The 18,620-nt window shown below is 40.7% G+C and overlaps 1 protein-coding gene across 1 annotated transcript; it reads left to right on the forward strand.

The window, feature by feature from the left end:
- The first annotated feature begins 3,866 nt into the window (after positions 1-3,866).
- On the forward strand, positions 3,867-14,068 carry NUDT12 (nudix hydrolase 12). The gene is made up of 6 exons (XM_056848418.1): positions 3,867-4,072; positions 5,151-5,755; positions 6,704-6,871; positions 9,605-9,718; positions 11,567-11,766; positions 13,898-14,068. Exons 1-6 carry the CDS (start codon positions 3,867-3,869, stop codon positions 14,006-14,008), a joined length of 1,404 nt encoding a protein of 467 aa, XP_056704396.1. The 3' UTR covers positions 14,009-14,068.
- Positions 14,069-18,620: the final 4,552 nt, after the last annotated feature.

Below are 18,620 nucleotides of genomic sequence, written 5' to 3' on the forward strand. Positions count from 1 at the left end.
AGTTGTAATAGCAGGAGATCTCCAGCTACTACCTGGAGGCTGGCAACCCTACATGTAGGCTTAGTCTTACCTGGAAGTAAATTCCGTAAAATTATTGCGACTGACTTCTGAGTAAACATGCTTAGGAATTGGGGGTGGAGACGTATCTTTAAGCTACTTTCATGCTCTCTGTGAGTGCTTGTAGCACATTGTTTATTCAGGAGGGGGAAAAAGAAAAGACGCCCTTTTTATATTAAATATGTACATTCTAGGCAATGTATGCTTATATTCATATTATGGATATGGCATTCAAAAAGCAATGTTTTGGTGTAATGCCCTCACTTTCTCTGTTAAAATGGAGTGTGATTGAGAGACATGGAAATTCCAGGGTGGTGGAGCTAGAGGTTTTTTAAAAGGAGATGCAGCTGAGAAGGAGGATAGATAGAACAGTTACAAAAGAAGGAAGGAGATGCATCGGAGGAGGGAATAAATCAAAAGATGCCTCAGAAGGAGCAACAAGTTTGTTATTGTGCAATAATATTAAGACTGAGTTGTCAGGAGAAAGTCAGGTTGATAAATACTTTAAGTAAGTAAATGATGGTGTTATGTATGTACATAGTTGGGTGGATCTGCAGGAGGAACCTTAGGAGCTTGAGTCCCTGACGAAGGCTCCTAAGCCTAGCTCTTTGTCTGTTTGGTGGTTCTTGAATGCCATAAGAATAGATATATCGAACCTGGCACCAAACAGAGTCTCTGGCTGTTACCGCACTAGGTATTCCCAGCGATGTATTAAGAGTTTGAAAATGTTATAAAAAATACTGTTCGCACTTTCTGTGTATTCCCACCAATTTATTAAGAGTTTGAAACTGTTATAAAAAATACTGTTCGCACTTTGTTTGGCCCCTTTAGCTGTGAAGACGTCTTCCAACCATTTTTTAGACGTGGCATCCAAAAACCCTTTTAAGGCGATGTTTTTTATAACATTTTCAAACTCTTAATACATCACTGGGAATACCTAGTGCGGTAACATCCAAAGCCTCTGTATATATCAGGTGTCTCTTTGCAGCTCCTGAGTCTTGAGAGGTGCTCAGTAGAAAATGCTCTTAAAGTGAGCCCCAGAGAGATATATCTTTAATTACAACTCCTGCAAGAGAATAAAAGTTTGTCAGTTACAGAAAACTTTTCAAGGCAGTAACTTTAACATACAAATTTGCTATATACCAAGTCAGACCATTAGTCCAGCTAGCTCTGTTTTGCCAGTTTGTTGGCTGTCCATTAACTCAGGCAGAGAAAGGTTTTTTCTAGTACCTGAGATCTTTTAACTGGGGTTACTAGAGAGAGAAGCAGAGGCCTTATGCACTCAAATTCCTGTTCTGCCATAGAACCATGGCTTCCTGTCTAAAACTGAAAATATCATGAAAGCAAATGTTGTCGAAAGACCTTTCAGGTCACCACAACATTGTGCTACCTATTGTATAGAATATGTATGGAAACAAGTGACATTGCCTGTTAGGTTTATCGGGGGGGGGGGGAGTTTTGTGTGTATGTGTATGTTTAGGAGGGAAAGATAAATGTAACCCTAGAAATGACAACCAACAACACTAAGACCTCTAGGGAGGAGAGAGTGTTTAATGGAGCTGCTGATGCCCTGGTGGTGGCACCTTGGGGGGGGACTCATCCTCTTTGCTTTCTATCCTTTACAGTGGTCTCAGTGGAACATTTCCAGTACATATTGGGCCAGTTCTTGGGAGGGGTGTGAGATTTTAGTGTTGGTTAATTTTAAAACACAACTTTTTCTGCATGGATCCCCTGAGTATGCATATGTCCCTTATTTTATCAGTGGGAGGCCTGATTTGGCAGCTTCCATAATTGGTACTGATTACCTTCTTTGCTAATAAATATAGTAAATAATGATGAATTGATGAAGCTGCATTCTGAAACTTGGAAAGTAATATAAGGCTTATGATAGTCCCGTGCAAATTGTATCCAGAGTTCCACTAGAACAGAAGGTATAATACTAGAAAGAAACTGGTTAAGGAGAATTGGGATGCTTGTAGCTGATTGATTGTAACGAGGGGGCACCATGTTCAGCTGTCTCATTTGAATTATTCTTCTCTCTATAGTCCTAATTCCCTGCAACCATTTTCTAATAATACTATTTACTGGTCATTCATCAATATTATATGTCAGGATTTTTGTATCTCTGATGTTTGAAATCAGGTGTACTGTGCCCGTGATATCTCCCCTAAAAAGGGTATGCAGGGTGTCAATTTCTTGGTTCTGGTTTTTGTCACAGCCAGCACTATCATTCCACTCCACAATAAAGGTCTCTTTACAGCCTTATCCTAAGCTCAGAGGGTATTACTCTCTAGTATGTGTGTATAGGATTGAGTATTAATGGCTGTCTGGTTTCCCACTTTATTGATTTCTATTGGCATTCCATCCAGCCTACATTGACAATTCTACGCATTCTTGTTGACACCACAGTAGGCTGGGTGCCTCTCTTGCCGCAATAAGGTATTATACCTAAAGCCTGTTAGTCTACTAGGATTCAGGGTCATCATTCCCCCCCCCCCACGCACACACACACATTGTTCTCTAGGTATTTTGAACATGAAATGTGCATCTCCCTTACCAGAATATTATTTCCAGCAGTTGCAGTTTAATAGTAAAAACATCATTAGGTGTGTAATATTAAATAGAACATAATTATGATGGATGTTTTGTTAAAACAAAGGTTGAATGATATCCAACAACCAATTTTTGTTTTTCAGTTACAAGTTATGCATATAATTTGGATTTTTAAAAGTTAAATACAGGACATTTTTAAAACTTCTATTTTCATTGGTTTTTAAGTCTCTACCAACATTGCCGTTTTCTATTAAGAACTAGAAATGTATTCATTTAACCCAAGACTAATGTAGTGATATGAAATGAGATTACTGTTTTATTCTTGTATCGGAATCTTGGGACACTGATGGCTGACCTTAAAATTTCGTTTCAGAGTGTAGCTGTGTTAGCAGTAGAACAGCTAGATTCGAGTCCAGTAGCACCTTAAGAGACCAGGAAGATATTTGGGGTATAAGCTTTCGAGAGTCAAAGCTCCCTTTGTCAGGTTTTGAAGTTTCCCAACCTAAGCTTAATTGAAGTAAACATCCAAAGTGTCAAGCTGACATTCCAGGCAGAAAAGTTCAGATGAATAAGAGTTTTGTTAAAAGCATGACATTTTAACAAATTGGAGCTCTAAAATGGGCTTTCCAGACTAATCATTCTGCTTACCACCACCGCCACCCCACACACAAAGGGCAATTACTCAGTTAACATTATTGTGCTGTTCTATACAATGTATATCAGAAAATGCTCTGGTTTTGTGGGTGTTTATTCTTGCTGAGCAAGAAGGTGGGGAGGAGCTGTGGCTCAGTGGTAGAGCATCTGCTTGACATACAGAAGGTCCCAGGTTCAATCCCTGCCATCTCCAGTTAAAGGGACTAGGCAGGTAGGTGATGTGAAAGACCTCTGCCTGAGACCCTGGACAGTTGCTACCGGTCTGAGTAGACAATACTGACTTTGATGGACCAAGGGTCTGTTACAGTATAAGGCAGCTTCATGTGTCTCCTCCTGTTTTGGGCCCATTTTACAAACTCATAATTAACCAAAATTTCACTGTATTCAAAAGCATTAACTGGAAAGCTTTGTCTCGGAAAAACAACACACTACTTTTCCACAGCTAGTTGTGCTGAATCATCCAAAGTGCAGAGCCTTTCCAGTTACATGTTCTCAGTTATGCTGCTCTTTGCATTTCATTGATATGGCAACATGATAAATACGCAAAGTACACATGGGCCCATTTTTTAAAAAATTCTGTTATATTTTTAACCAAACAGATAATGGCAGGTCTTCAAGGGAATCCCAAACTGCAATTGATTTCAGAGCTTCACAATTTCGCTGCTGTCGGAGACAAGGTCAGGCTTACAGCGCTGCTCGGTCATTTCCCATCGCTTATCAATGAAACTGCTAAGAATGGCTGGACAGCCTTGATGTACGCTGCTAGAAATGGGCACTTTGAGATTGTGCAGGCTCTTCTTGAAAAGGGGTAAGAAATACATGGCAGATGAATTCTTCAAATAATTTAAATCGATTCTCCGCTGCTACCTGGAGGAAGGCAGTGGCAAACCACCTCTGCTCATCTCTTGCCTTGAACACCCTATGAACAGGGTCGCAATGAGTCGCAACTTGATGGCACCTCTTTATTCTTCTTCATGCTGAAAAATGCAGCAGAAGTATTTTATGGGGAAATGCATGATTCAGTGATGTTTAATGTTGCCATTTTAATTCTCATTAATCTAGACCGACTTTAAAAATTAACACTGGTTTCTAGAAATAGATTAAATAACATCCCTTTTTATGCCAAGCTGTTCTGTTGCTTGAAACACATGTAGATCGATACCTTCACTTATGTGTTCAGGGGCAATACATAAACATGAAGCTGTCTTGTGCAAAATTACTTTCTTATATAGAGTTGTGTTGTACAAGTCTATCTACCCTTGTACTTTGACTGGTTAGTAGGTCTTGCGGCAGAGATTTTCCCCTGCCCTGCTAATGGAGATATATTTAAATAGAGGTGCCAGGGATTCATATGCATATGTTCTACCAGTGAAAAGTCATCTACTAAGGTAGAGTGGTTTAATGTGATAGGTTTCAAGATAAAGTATATGTTGAAAACTTCAGATCCATAATTCTAGTCTGGATGAGGTTATTAGTATTTATAGCCCAGTGTTTTGTATGATGTGGTGGATTTGCTCCCAAGTAATTGTGCGTAGGATTGCAGCCCTAAGCACATGACTGCGCTTTTGCTCTTTTCGTAATTGTGCATAGGATTGCAGCCCTAAGCACACAACTCTGGTTTTGCTCTTTTATTTTAACAGAATATGGGCAGCCCTGGTTTCCATTAATTTTTTTTGCATTCTTTCACAGAGTTCTAATGTACAGTTCTATAAAACAAGCTGGGGAGCCCATCAGAGAAGGGGGAGGGAGGAGAAATCTAAACTGTTAGAATATATCAACTGCTGCTAACATTCCACTCAGTTCTCATCAGTTTGTTAGTTATATATAAAATAAATAATGCTCATATTTAGATGGCGTACCTTTTTAACTCCTTTTTTTTTTTTAAGGTGTGATAGGAATGTGACTAATAAATCGAACCAAACTGCTCTGGAGATTGCCAAATTCTGGGGCTATAAGAACATCGCTAACTTACTAGCTAATGTGAAGGATGGGCTGGAGCCATTTTTCCTAACCAGTGAAGCGAGAGAGCATGAAAACTATTTTTGCAGGACATTTCTGGATAGAAAGAGTGAGAAGAGGGTAGATTCTAAGTGGCTCAACCTAAAACAGAAGCAGCCAACTTCTGTGTACATTCTTTTTTCAAACTTAAGACCTTTGGCTGTATCCAGTGGTGGTGAGGATAGTTCCAGTTACCCAAGAGTCAAACTTCGGAAGCTTTGCTATACGGATATAAAGGAATACCTGGAGCAGACTGAAACCACTACTTTGATCTTCCTCGGAGTAGAACTTGGAATAGAACTTCAGGTGAAAGGCAGCTTTCCAATTCTGAATAGCAAAGGACCAGATGAAGATGTGGATGATGGGCTAGTTGCTTGGTTTGCTCTCAGCATAGATGCTACTGCTGCTGAGGAATTCACACAGAAGCATCAAGGCTGTTACTTTGTTCATCCCCCAATGCCTACACTGCTGCAGTTCTCTGAAAATGAAGCTGGTAAGGTCCCTAGTATTTCGAATTTAAGGGGGTGGGCTTAAGTTAAAAGGAGAAGATACAACACTCGTTCAACGTTCTCTTACAGCATGGTTCATACTGAGTGCTTTTTGCATTAGGTTTGTATAGTGGGTTACTACCTGTAACATACGACTGGGCATTTTCTGTATAGAAAATATATGGAGATTTGCATAGGGATTTTCACTACTGTGATGAAGATTGTATTTGGTCCCCTATGCAACTTGTCATATGACAAATGAGTGCTTCAAATCACACTCATTCTCCATGAATATAGTCTGCCACGTGTTTGTTGTCTTTTGTTCCTTTTTTCCTTTGTTCTCAGTTCTTGATTCAAAAGGTAAATCCCATTGATTTTATTCTTTTTTTCCTCCTTAGACAATAAGTCAAGTCAGGGCTGACTTAAGTTACTAATGGCTTCTGTGTTCACTCTTAACACATTCTTGTAATTGAACCACAAATTCCTGAAACTAGTGTGGCAATTTTCAAGGTCTTGAAAATACATTTGAAAATCAGTTATTCCCAAAGATGTCATGGTTGAGCTGAACAGTCTACATTCTAGCTGATGTCAGTAGAACTCTTCCATCTGTAAAGACAATATCAAAATACACAAAAAACTGACCAGTATGAGTTAATACTTAAACACGTTCAACTGAATGTGAATAATCCCGGTATGTGATACCTTGCTTGTCTAAGCAGGTCTGTGTCTAGTTAGTTCCCCCTGGATAACAGACCTCTTGAGAACCCTGTTATACTGCCTTGAAGTTCATAATGGAAGCAAGATAAGACATAAACATAACAATTAAATAATAATCTTCACCCGCTTTAATAGTATGATATACTTTTGATTATCTTGGCATATCAGAAAGGTGATATTGGAGCATGTATTTGTTTAAGCCTATTGATCATTTGCTCTGTGTGGTAATTTTTAAGGAATTGTAGCCCAGGCAAGATCTGTTCTAGCGTGGGATAGCCGGTATCAGTTCTGCCCAACGTGTGGTAGTGCAACTAAATTAGAAGATGGAGGATACAAGAAAGCATGCCTCAAAGAAGACTGCCCTAGCCATGAAGGAGTTCACAACACATGCTACCCAAGAGTTGGTAAGAGGATTCCAAAAATGTTGTTCTGTCTACAGCAGTTAGCAGTAAGAAAAACCAAAGTTTGATCTACTGTGCTGCTTAACTGTTAAAATGTTCAACAGTTCTGACAGCAAAGCTGCACCTTGTGTAGGGTAAAGGAGGAGGGAGTTACCATCCAGAATAATGACATGATGGCATTGTTTCCTTTTGTGCTGTGTGGGTGTGTATAAAATTAAATACAGAATGTTTTCACACAGCTCTTGGTGCATATTGTGACATACATGGTACATAAGCCAGTTTATCTTTTCACCGTGTTCTCATTACTGAATCAAAATCCTGCCCTTGACAACACCAAAAATAGGCCACCTCTCCCTCAGCTTGCTTTAGAACTGGGTTTAGGAACACCAAGCTATTTGCCAAAAAATTGACAAATAACGGTTTTTTCCAAGCCCTGTTCTGAGTTTGGAGTCAGACGGTGGAATGCCCTGCCTCGATGGGTGGTGGAGTCCCCGTCTTTGGAGGTCTTTAAGCAGAGGTTGGATGGCCATCTGTCGGGAGCGCTTTGATTTTGGGATCCTGCATGGCAGGGAGTTGGACTGGATGGCCCTTGTGGTCTCTTCCAACCTTGTGTGATTTTGATTTTTTGTTATTCTACAAATGACGTTACGGGACAGAGAAGAATCCCCAAGCACAGGGGACTATAGGTTCCAGCAGCATGATGTTAATATCATTAACTTTATTTCTAGCCTGCCTTTCTCACTGAACAGGACTTGGAAATGCAACATGGGTGTAAAATAACTTTCTTAAATGGGGTATTTTGTTCCACCACTTGTACCATCTTATACATTTTTATTTCCTTTGTTTATTCCTTTGCAATCTACTTTTAGTGTTTTACCTGCCACATCTTAAAATGCTATAGAGAACTGCTCAGTCTGCGCTTGCCTCCACATTGCCTTGTTGCCCTGCCCCCTAGCATAGCGTGTCATACGCCCGTCCTTTCTCCCCCTTTTTTAATTTGTTTGTTCACCTCCTGGTTGTTCTTGAGTGATCTACTCGTTCAAGAAAAGTTAGATGAAGTCAGTTGTGAGTGGCTCTTAAATCTTCAGATACCTACTCTGAGGAAAGCCTTGTGAGCAGAATAAAATGTACAAGAGCGCTGAGCCAACAGTTGTGTTTCTAGTGACATTTCCTTAACAAAACCAGCAGTCAGCAGGATTTGGCACTCCTGCTGGATGTCTTACAGCACATACAGGTCATGAGTCTTTGAAACGTATTTACCTAATGGGATTGTCATATCAGTCATTTTGACAGGAAGGGGAAAAAATGTAGGACGAGAAGTCAACAGAAAAGGGAAAATGCAGAAAGTGAGGGGATTGTCAAACTGAAGGAACTGGGTTGCTAAGCCTTCTCCAAGAGATAGTGTCTGAGGACCAAAGGAACAAGAGAAATGAAGCCACCATGCTTCCCTACCACCCTGATTCACCAGTCTTTGCCCACCATTCTTCCCTACATGTTGGAAAGCAGAATTAAAGTCTTGCCTGCTAGGAGCAGCTGGAGGAGGCTGCAGGAAAGGGTTGGTGAACTGGTGGATTGGGAAAATGCAGCTGTAACTTGTCCCAGGGCCAAAAGGCTCTTTAATGTGCACTTTCCCTGGGTGAAGAGCTGGAAATCCTGCAAAAGGAGGCGGAGGAATGCTTCACACGCCACAGTTAGAAAAGGTAAAAAGATATGTCCAGGAAGGAAGCAAAGTTTAAACATACGTGCAGAATTAGAGGAGAGGGAAAAATTCACAGAAACAACCTAGGAAGTCTTGATTTCATGTGTTAAAAATTGTGATACTACTTTTCCTTGGGAAGTAATTCATGTGTATGCATGTGCCTGCACAGTAATATAAGCATAGCATCCTTGAGTTTTGCGCCATGTATCTTCAGCCTGGTGTCACCAACATTGGTACAGCTGTGTGCGGGCAATTATGTATCCATGACAGCAGCAACATTATTGGAACTGGCACTTCTGTTGCCCAGCCTTTCCCTGTCCTCACTCATTTCTCCCCATAATAGACAGAAGAGTAAACTGAGTCAAGGTGCCCCGGTCAGGTTGGGACTGCTAGGAAATGTTGGTTACTTCCTTCAACCAATCTCTAGAGAAAAAACACGGGAGAGAGATTTATTTTTCTTTAGAAATTAAAGCAAGTCTGATTAAGGAGGAAGAAAACCCAAACAGGCAGAAGACAATGAGAAAGAGAGAGCAAAACATAAAATGCAAGTCCTGCAAATGGGACTTAGAAAAGTTGCTGGCGTGACCTAGCAGTCAGGGAAGTTGCCTTTTATTGTACTTCAAATTCTGCATTTATATCTGGAAATTTATTCTCCTGGCCTGTTAATCTGTGGCTGAAAGGAGCTGAAGGCAAGAATTCCTGCTGATTAAGTTGCTGCTTTTTGTGGGGTGTGTAAGTAGGTCACTTATTCCAGTACTTTTACCAAAAGCCTGCTGAAGTTGCAGGTAATTTATCTACTGAATTTCATTTTGGGGTTACTTAAGTATACACCCGCCAGGCATCTGTTATAAAAACAGGTGAATAAATATTTTGAAAAAAAGAGCTTGCAATTAGATTACTAGCTACGGGGCTTCTCTCGAATTGGATTTCAGGCATTTAAAGGAAATACAAAGAGTTAGTGAGAATATGTTTATGCTCTTCGGTGCTGTCTTTTGAAACCATTTAAATATAAATTTGTTTCTTTGTCTGTATTGCAGATCCTGTAGTGATAATGCAAGTGATTCACCCAGATGGTAACCATTGTCTTTTGGGAAGAAAAAAACGATTTCTTCCAAACATGTATACTTGCCTTGCTGGATTTGTAGAGCCTGGTAAGGTTTTCTTCATTCCTATTGTTTCATTCTTTAACATTGCTAACCCAGGGTATTTAAAAATAAAATGACTTTTTTGCCCTTTGTTAGTTCAAATTTTGTTGGGTGTATTTTTATAAAGGCAAAGGTCCCCTGTGCAAGCACCGGGTCATTCCTGACCCATGGGGTGACGTCACATCCCGACGTTTCCAAGGCAGACTTTGTTTGCGGGGTGGTTTGCCAGTGCCTTCCCCAGTCATCTTCCCTTTACCCCCAGCAAGCTGGGTACTCATTTTACCGACCTCGGAAGGATGGAAGGCTGAGTCAACCTTGAGCCGGCTACCTGAAACCGACTTCTGTCGGGATTGAACTCAGGTCGTGAGCAGAGCTTTTGGCTGCAGTACTGCAGTTTAACACTCTGCGCCACGGGGCTCTGTGTATTTTTAGTCATGTGTTTATTTTGTATTTACCCCATATATACATTGCTGCATAGGTGCTACTTGATACTTTAATCCCTCTGCCTTCTAATATGCATGGATTTTGTGAAGATGTTATATAGAATCATAGAGTTGGAAGGGGCCATAAAGGCCATCTCGTCTAACTCCCTGCTTAATGCAGGATCAGCCTAGAGCATCTCTGACAAGTGTTTGTCCAGCCTCTGCTTAAAGACTTCCAGTGAGGGGGACCTCACCACCTCCCTAGGTAGTCGATTCCACTGTTGAACAACTCTTACTGAATATTATTTTCCTAATATCCAGCCGGTACCTTTCCACTCGCAATTTAAACCCATTATTGTCAGTTCTGTCCTCCCTGCCCTCCTATAAGTGAAAGCCCTTCAATTATCACTATTAGTGAAAGTTCTCTTGGAATCTTAACTTGGTGGCACTTGCTCACAAACATCATACACTATTTGGGATTCTCATTACCATGTCCTAAGTTGGTGGGGTGTGGACAGGCTTTGCGGTAGCTGACCCACTAGGTTCAAGTTTATTGCATAGGCCAAAGGCAATTACAAGAAGTAGACTAAAAACACTATAAATTTGTATGACAATCTATAAAAACATATATCTTTACATTTACATTTTAGTATCAAATTAAAAATCAAGGATGAAAGAAGAAGAAAAGTTTCTCTAAACTGCTAAAACTTATCAAAATATTGAACATAAAATGTTTGAAGTAATCTAAAATTTAGCTTACAAAAACCCAAACTGCTCATGACTTGCAATTGTAGCTTTTAACTTGCCTGAATAGAGTTCATTTTGTGAATGGAAAATCTCGCATCTTATCATACCAACCACTTATAAATGCGATGTGCAGTTCAGTTCTGATTTTTAACAATACTTTGGGTCAGCCTAGTCCGAATTTTCTTTGTTGCAAAAGCAAAGAGGGTGACTTTTTGTGAGACAGCTGTCTCCGTGTCTTTGAGGACAAATAGAACTTTCTCTTGCACTGATATAAAAGGTCCACTGTTTGAGGGCTGTGGGTTTGGGGTTCCTGGGCTTTATCCAGTATATTTAAATGTTTGATTGAACAGTAAAGGGAGGGGTCGGTGATAAAAAATAATCCTTGAGAATATATTTTTCTCTGTACTGGTTCAGACAATTGCAGAGGGCAGTGAAAGTCTGTAAAGATGTGAGGTGAATCTGCATGCCACGGAAGCATAAATTGGCACTGAAATTTGACACCCAGATGTTTTTGTAGATGCATTGTCATTTGGGAAATATTCCTGTTTTGAGTTATACTGTCCCAGCTTCTGATTTGTGCTTTGGTCTATGGATCCCTGTGTTCAAGAACACTGCAAATCTTGCGAGTCGCTTGAAAGTATAGGATGTATTTCTTGGTTGCTATCTATTTTCTTTCTTTGATTAGGGGAGACAATTGAAAACGCTGTTCGAAGAGAAGTAGAGGAGGAGAGTGGAGTTAAAGTGGGTCAGGTTCGCTATGTCTCTTGTCAGCCATGGCCAATGCCCTCCTCCTTAATGATTGGGTGCATAGCGTCTGCAGTGTCTACAGAAATTAAAGTTGACAACATTGAAATAGAAGATGCCCAGTGGTTCAGTAGAGAACAGGTAAAGTTCAATTTAATTTCCTTTTCTTATTGATTGCCCTCTGACTGTATCAGTTAGGGCATGCAATATGGATGCACTTTTTTCAGGCAGACAAATGAGCTTTCATCTTCTCCTTATTGTACAGTGATTACGCTGAAATTAAAAATTAGGTGTTGCTAAAACAGTTGGTATAGACCGTTCTTCCATTATTGAGCCTGTAAATCTTGCCAATACATTGCATAGACACTTTTAATGCCGATCTTTCCGAAATGCATGTAGCATTTCTGTAGGTATGGCACTTGCCCGGACTTTGCTTTAGAATACCTCCCATCCTGTAGCCAAGGGATCCAAAACAGATTGGTAATATCATCTATAACCATCTCCCATTTGTATAAAGTTTTCCAGTGAGTGTTTTGAGTGAGTGTTGATGGTGAAAAGTGCCATCAAGTTACAGCTGACTTTATGATGTAACCCACTCTGAGCCCAGCTTATGCCAACATAGAGTGGGATATACATTAAATAAATAAACCACATAGGGTTTTCAAAGCAAGAGATGGTTTGCCATTGCCTGGCTTTGTGCAGCAGCCCTGGACTTCCTTGGTGGTTCTCCCATCCAAGTAGTAACCAGGGCCGACCCTGCTTAGCTTCCAAGATCTGACTAGATCGGGCTAGCCTGGGCCATCCAGGTCTTCCTTGAGTTAGTCTCATTCCCTTAGAAAGATGTATCATGAAGGCAGATTACTTCCTCCCAATTGTTGTTTCACCAGTATTTGGTCCTGTTTCCATTTTTCTGGGACTAAGGGAAAAATCAGGTAAATAAATTCAAAGATGTTTAAACCACCTGCCTGCCCATACCTCTCCTGACTAAAAACCAAGTGTAAGATGTATTCCTTCATTTAAGATTCTTAAGCCCTGCCTTTCCTACATAGCACAAGGCAGCTTGCAAAAATGCCTATAGGTCACACACCACCATTAAAAGAGCAACGTGGCATATATTTAAACACAAAACTCCCCCCCCCCCATCACATTAATCACCTGTGAACAAGAAACAATATATTTCAACTTAAAGTTTCTCCTTAAGAGAGAATGTTCTTGGGGGGGCGGGGAGAGAACTGTTGTACAGGCCTTACAAAGACAAGCAGTGTCCATGCTTTCTGCACTGTCCCAGACAATCCATTCCATAAGACAGGGGAAATAGATGAAAATACCCATAATGGTCAGAGGCAGAGCACACCATGTGTGGCAGGGGAACAGAAAGGCAGACTTCCTGGAAGAAGCACTGCTGGTGCAAGCATTGATACAGAGTCTTTCAACTGTGTTGGTGCAGTGTCAAGGATGTTAACTTTTTAAAGCCCTTCAACATCTTGAATCGAACTCGGAAGCAATCAGAAATCATTGTAGCTGCTTGAAGATTGGTGTTGCGTGCGCGTAGCGGCTAAATCTTCTAAGGAAGTGAGGGGCTGCATTCTGCACCAGTGGAAGCAGAGCACATTATAGTCGTCCTGTCCAGAGATTACAAGAAGCAAGCCCAGCAGAGTCCAGAGAGGAAGATCATTTCTGAACGAAGTGCAGAAGAATGAAAGCACCCCTAGCAGTTACTCCAACCTGTTTTTCCCCTGTATAGGAACAAATTATTTCTGGGAGAACATTATTGACAAATAAGTGCTTTGATGTTTTCTGAAGAAACCCTTGATCTTTCTCACTATTTTAGCAGGCCATCAGCAGAGCAGTTTTAAAAGATTTGTGGCTGTTCCTCCCACAGAATTTCAGGAATCTAGTCTGGGGATGGAGAGGTGGACCAAAGTAGCCCATCAACTCAGCAGTGGCTTGTTAAGGGTGAAGCTGGGAACTCTTACAGTGTAGTGGTATTTAGGGGCATGGTTACAAGTGAAGCTGCTATCTAATTAGGGTTCAGTAGAGTAGCTTCACACCATATGCATTGTAAACTTGCATTTGCCCAAGAAGAGGAGTGGACTCAAATAACGTATGAAGCAAGATGAGCCTTGTTGTAAATCTTGCCTTAAACAGTTGGGTCCCAAACTTTATGGAACACTTCATAAAATGCTTCAATTCATGAGAAGCTAATCTGTACACATGTTCTTGAGTGGGTGTTAACTTGTCCTGATATAGTTTTTTTGTGTGTGTGTTACAGGTTGTGGAATTTCTCAATAAAAAGAACCAGAGCTCTTTTTTTGTGCCTCCACATCAAGCCATTGCCCACCAGCTGGTAAAGCACTGGATTGGAACGAATGCTAATCTTTAAATCCAAGAAGTTGACTTGCCAGTTTTATATCAAAGCTTTCAGTAGTTGTCAGTGTGTGGGATTTAAACTAGGTGTATTTAATTATCTAGTCCTTATATTTTGGAGGTTTAATTTGCTAGCCCTCCAAAGTATGTTTTCACGGGTTGTTCTTTTATGAAACAAGTCTTAACATTGTCTAGAATATTTTTTAAAAAAACTTTTTGAATGTGATCTCTCCCCTTTTTGTTTCATTTGTTTCATCCTTTTGTTGTTTCACATTTTACTTACCAGTGTCTGATTTGACTTTCTGGGGCTGTTGCTTTGTCGCAGAAATTGAGTCAAGGGGCTGCAGCCAAAATATTCCCTGCTGGTGCCATTTCTCAGAACCAGAACAAAAGGAAGTGTGCTTTCTCTAGGTTGAAACGCCATTAAGAAGAGCTAGTGCTTCTATGTATTCAAGCAGGGCTATGAAATTGGCACACAGAGGCCTATATTTCAGGCTTTCTTTTTCAGAAAGCAAAGTAGGATAAAAAAGAGCCTAAGAAGGACGGGGTGTAATCAGCAGGGTATCCTTTTTGGGATAGATGTTAGAATTCTCAATATCTCTCTACTGTATATAGTCATAAAAGCCACTCCGAAGTGGTTACTCATAGGACTGAATTTGGGGATTGCTCTATACACAATCCATCTTTCCTTCCTCCCTGTTATTTTCTGGTGTGGGCTTGAGCTGTATATAGCAAAGGCAGGCAGTATATACATAGGGAACAGCATGCTTGACTGCAGTCCCATCCCATGCTTGCAGAGGTGTCTAGTAGTTTAAGCGTGGCAGAGCGTTGAGCCACCAGAGTTTTGTTACTTATTGAAGAATTGGCAGGCATTCGTTGACCTGTTTCAGTGAAGTCTTCTTAGCATTCTGCATGTGCAACTTTACAGTATGGGAAGCAGAACATATTGTATCATTTACATCACTGCACATAACTCTCAAAACAGGATTCTAGCAAAAGTCTTACAAAAGCTTGCATTACGAATAAGAATTGGGATCACATTTATGACGTTGCCTTATTACCTTCTACGGATCCTTTGCATTTCATTTAATAGTATTTAACTTGTATTGCTAAATCACAAACTTTAATAAAATTGTACCTTATGGAGATGTTGCAAAACTGGCTTTTGGTTTTCTACAGAGCATTTGTATTAGACTGCTTCTGACAGACTCTGGAGGTTCTCACCACAAGGGGAGACATTTAGTTACCTTTCTTTTGAAATGCAAAACTGTAAGTTATTTGACACAGCACTTCTGTTACAATGGATATTCCCAAAGTTGACCAGTTTAGCTGTGGTCCACTCTGTAAGCACACACTACCTTACACCCAGTCAAAAGAAAGCTTATTGTGGAAGAACATAAGATAAGTGTGGGCTGTGGAACAAATTGCACTGGCCATGTTTCATAACAGAATTTCTCCCTTCTTATGTAAAGTTGAGGATGAAGCTGCCAATGCCAGGTCACACCACTCATCCATCTAGCTGTCTCTGACTGGCATCACAAACAAAACCTGTGGCCTGAGGTCCTGTTGGTGAGGAGTGGAAACTGGGCAAAACCAGCACCTTGGGACAAGCTCTTCCCTCTTCACTGCAGTTCACCAAGCCATGTGACACCCGTTCAGGAGGGTCCTCCCAGCTGAGGGGGCTGCTTGTGGAATGCAGGGAAGATAATTTTACACAGGTTCCTTCTGCTCCTGAAAGTGTAGGATCCAACATTATACCTTTAGTAGTAAATTATTCCTAGTGTAAAATATATTCCACATTGCAAATTAATATTGACTACAGAATTCAGTGTGGCATAGTGGCATAACTGATCTGGAAAACCTGGTTTGATATGCCAGTCCTCCACATGAAACCTGCTGGGTGACCTTGGGCAAGTGACAGTTCTCACAGAACTCTCTCAGGCCACCTACCTCACAAGGTGCCTGCTGTGAGGAGAGAAAGGGAAGGCGACTGTAGGCTGCTTTGAGACTCCTTAAAGGTAGAGAAAAGCAGGGTAAAAAAAACAACAGCACTTCTTCACACATTCCAGGCTATTTTTTAAATGTCTATTAAGTAGAAAATAAGTAGAAAGGGCAATGCCCACTGAAATATCAGGTAGCAGAATCATATAGTTGGAAGGGAGATTCAGGGTCATCTAGTCCAACCTCCTGCACAATGCAGGAAATTCACAACTGCCTCTCTCCATAACCTCCAATGACCCCCTACTCTGTGCACAGAAGATGGCCCCTCAAAAATCCTCCAGGATACCTGACCAATCTGGCCTGGAGGAAAATTGCTTTTTGACCCGGTCAGGGGATGTTGAAACCAGAGAACATGTCTTGATTAGATTCCTATACTATCATGAAGTCCGTATAAGATTCATTTTTCCTTTGGTCAAAAACTTCTGTGGCCGGTCTGAATTATTTCTGACCAAGATGCTATTAATAGACAAAAAACCTCAGGTGTCTCTCTAGACCGCTACATTCTGTACCGCTGCTATTAGAATTCGGCATACCTTGCTAGGAAAAGAATAAGTGGTACAATGTATTATGTACAGGGATCTTCGATAAACCTGTGATTTTTTGCATTTTTAACCTTTTTAGATTTATAATATGCAAATGGTCACAGGTTATAATGCTCTGTATATGTACTGTTGGTCATTGACTGTATTATTAAAGATTTGATTTGCTTTCTGACCCCAAAGTGGCAATCAGCATTACCTTGGGCATGTAAGAAAGGGCCACGAGAGCCAAACACTCATGCAACTCTTCCTGTCCTTCCCTCTCATGATCTGCCTAAGTTCACAGAATCAGCACTGCTGCTGACAAATGGCCATCTGGCCTCTGCTTAAAAACCTCCAGAGAAGGAATACCCACCACCTCCCGAGGAAGCCTGTTCCACTGAGGAACCGCTCTTTCAGAAAATTATTCCTAATGTTTAGCTGAAAACCCTTTGGATTTAATTTCAACTCGTTCATTCTGGTCCGAACTTCTGAGGCAACAGAAAACAACTCTGCACCATCCTGTATAGATTTGGAAGTTAGATTTTTCAGTGAGCAGGGAATGGACTCACTATCACGCAAGAGCAAGTTAGTCCTTCCATGTGGCTAGCAAATGCCAAATAAATGATGTAAACACAAATTCTCTCATGTGCTAAACTATTTTCAAGCTGACCTTGCAACTTTCTTGGCCTGGAGCTTTAGTGTCCACTTGCTGGGACATAGTTTTTAAGGTTGTTTTTTTTTTTTAATGAATAATAGAAACAAAGATCTAGAAACAAAGATCATGAAAGCAAAAAAAATAAAAAGAAGATCAAGAAAAAAGAAGATGCACTGGCTGCCTATGGCTTTCTGGGCAAAATCTTAGCAAAGGAGGGCAGAGTGCTTTCACTTTGAAATGCCATAGAAAAAGGGAATTTATTGTATTCCATTTATTTTTACCCAGCATTTTCATTTGGGAGGATCTTGAGCAGCTTAATAATTCAACAGTATCAAGGTATTAAAATTACCAGTATTGAAATATAATTAGTTTCAAATACCAGCAACAAAAGCAAATAAGCAATTTTTAAAAGCAAAATTACGAAGTAATAAAAAGCAACAGCAATCTAAAACACCAAAAAATTAAAAGCCAAAGCAATTCAGAAGAGATGTTAAAAAGACTGGTCAAAAACAAAACTTAATTAAAAAGCTTGGCTAAATAAAGTGGTTCAAATTGGCATCACAAACAAGTTCAGCATCAGTTGAATTGTTTTGCAGAGGATATTCTGCAGCTGAGATGGCCACACGGAGAAGACCTTGTCTCTTGAAGTCAACCAACTTATGAGTACATGGAAAAGGGCTTCCGTGATGAGCTGTATCCAACCACTCCCCCCCCCCAGCAAAGTCTACATGCTTCATTCAGCCTAAAGACCCTTCCTGAAACTTATGTGGCTTTTGCAGGATCATCGTATCACACTGCTGCTGAAAAATGCACTGGCTGACCATTGCTTTCCAGGCAAAATTCAAAATGCTGGTTCTCACCTTAAATGCCCTAAATGGCTTGGGGTCAGGGCACTCGAAGGACCACCTTCTCCCATATTGTCTAGCCTACTAGTTAAGATCGACCTCATAAAACCTGGTTTCAGTGTTGCCGCCTTCAAAGGTGAGGTGGCTGTCAACCCGATCTGGCTTTTCCAGTAATGGCATATCACTGATGGATAGAGTTGCCAGGTCCATCTTTGCCACCGGTGGGAGGTTTTTGGGGCAGAGCCTGAGGAGGGCGGGATTTGGGGAGGGACTCCAGTGCCATAGAGTCCAATGGCCAAAGAGGCCATTTTTTCCAGGTGAAGCCTCTGTGGAGGCGGCATGGTTGCACCGCTCCCAGCCACTGCCTAACTGCCCCCCCACTTCAGGAATGGGCTGCCCATTGTTATTCGACGGTGGCTCTGGTATCATTTGTTAATATAACTAAACTTAGACATGTATGTATTTTACTAGAAATAATGAGTTCTGTATATTCTGGGACAAAACAGCAAGCTCAAAGTGAAATAAAAACTATCGCCTCTTACATTTAACTTCTTTGACTCCAGAATTACACAGAATTTAGCATGTACAATATAACATGCACAAAAT

This window comes from Euleptes europaea, chromosome 4 (genome assembly GCF_029931775.1).
Source record: "Euleptes europaea isolate rEulEur1 chromosome 4, rEulEur1.hap1, whole genome shotgun sequence".
In the NCBI taxonomy this organism is placed as follows: Eukaryota; Metazoa; Chordata; class Lepidosauria; order Squamata; family Sphaerodactylidae; genus Euleptes; species Euleptes europaea.

Coding starts and splice junctions, on each gene's coding strand:
- NUDT12 (XM_056848418.1), top strand. CDS start 3,867: ATGGCAGGTCTTCAAGGGAATCCCAAACTGCAATTGATTTCAGAGCTT. Junction 4,073..5,150: donor CAGGCTCTTCTTGAAAAGGG/GTAAGAAATACA, acceptor TTTTTTTTTAAG/GTGTGATAGGAATGTGACTA. Junction 11,767..13,897: donor AGTGGTTCAGTAGAGAACAG/GTAAAGTTCAAT, acceptor TGTGTGTTACAG/GTTGTGGAATTTCTCAATAA.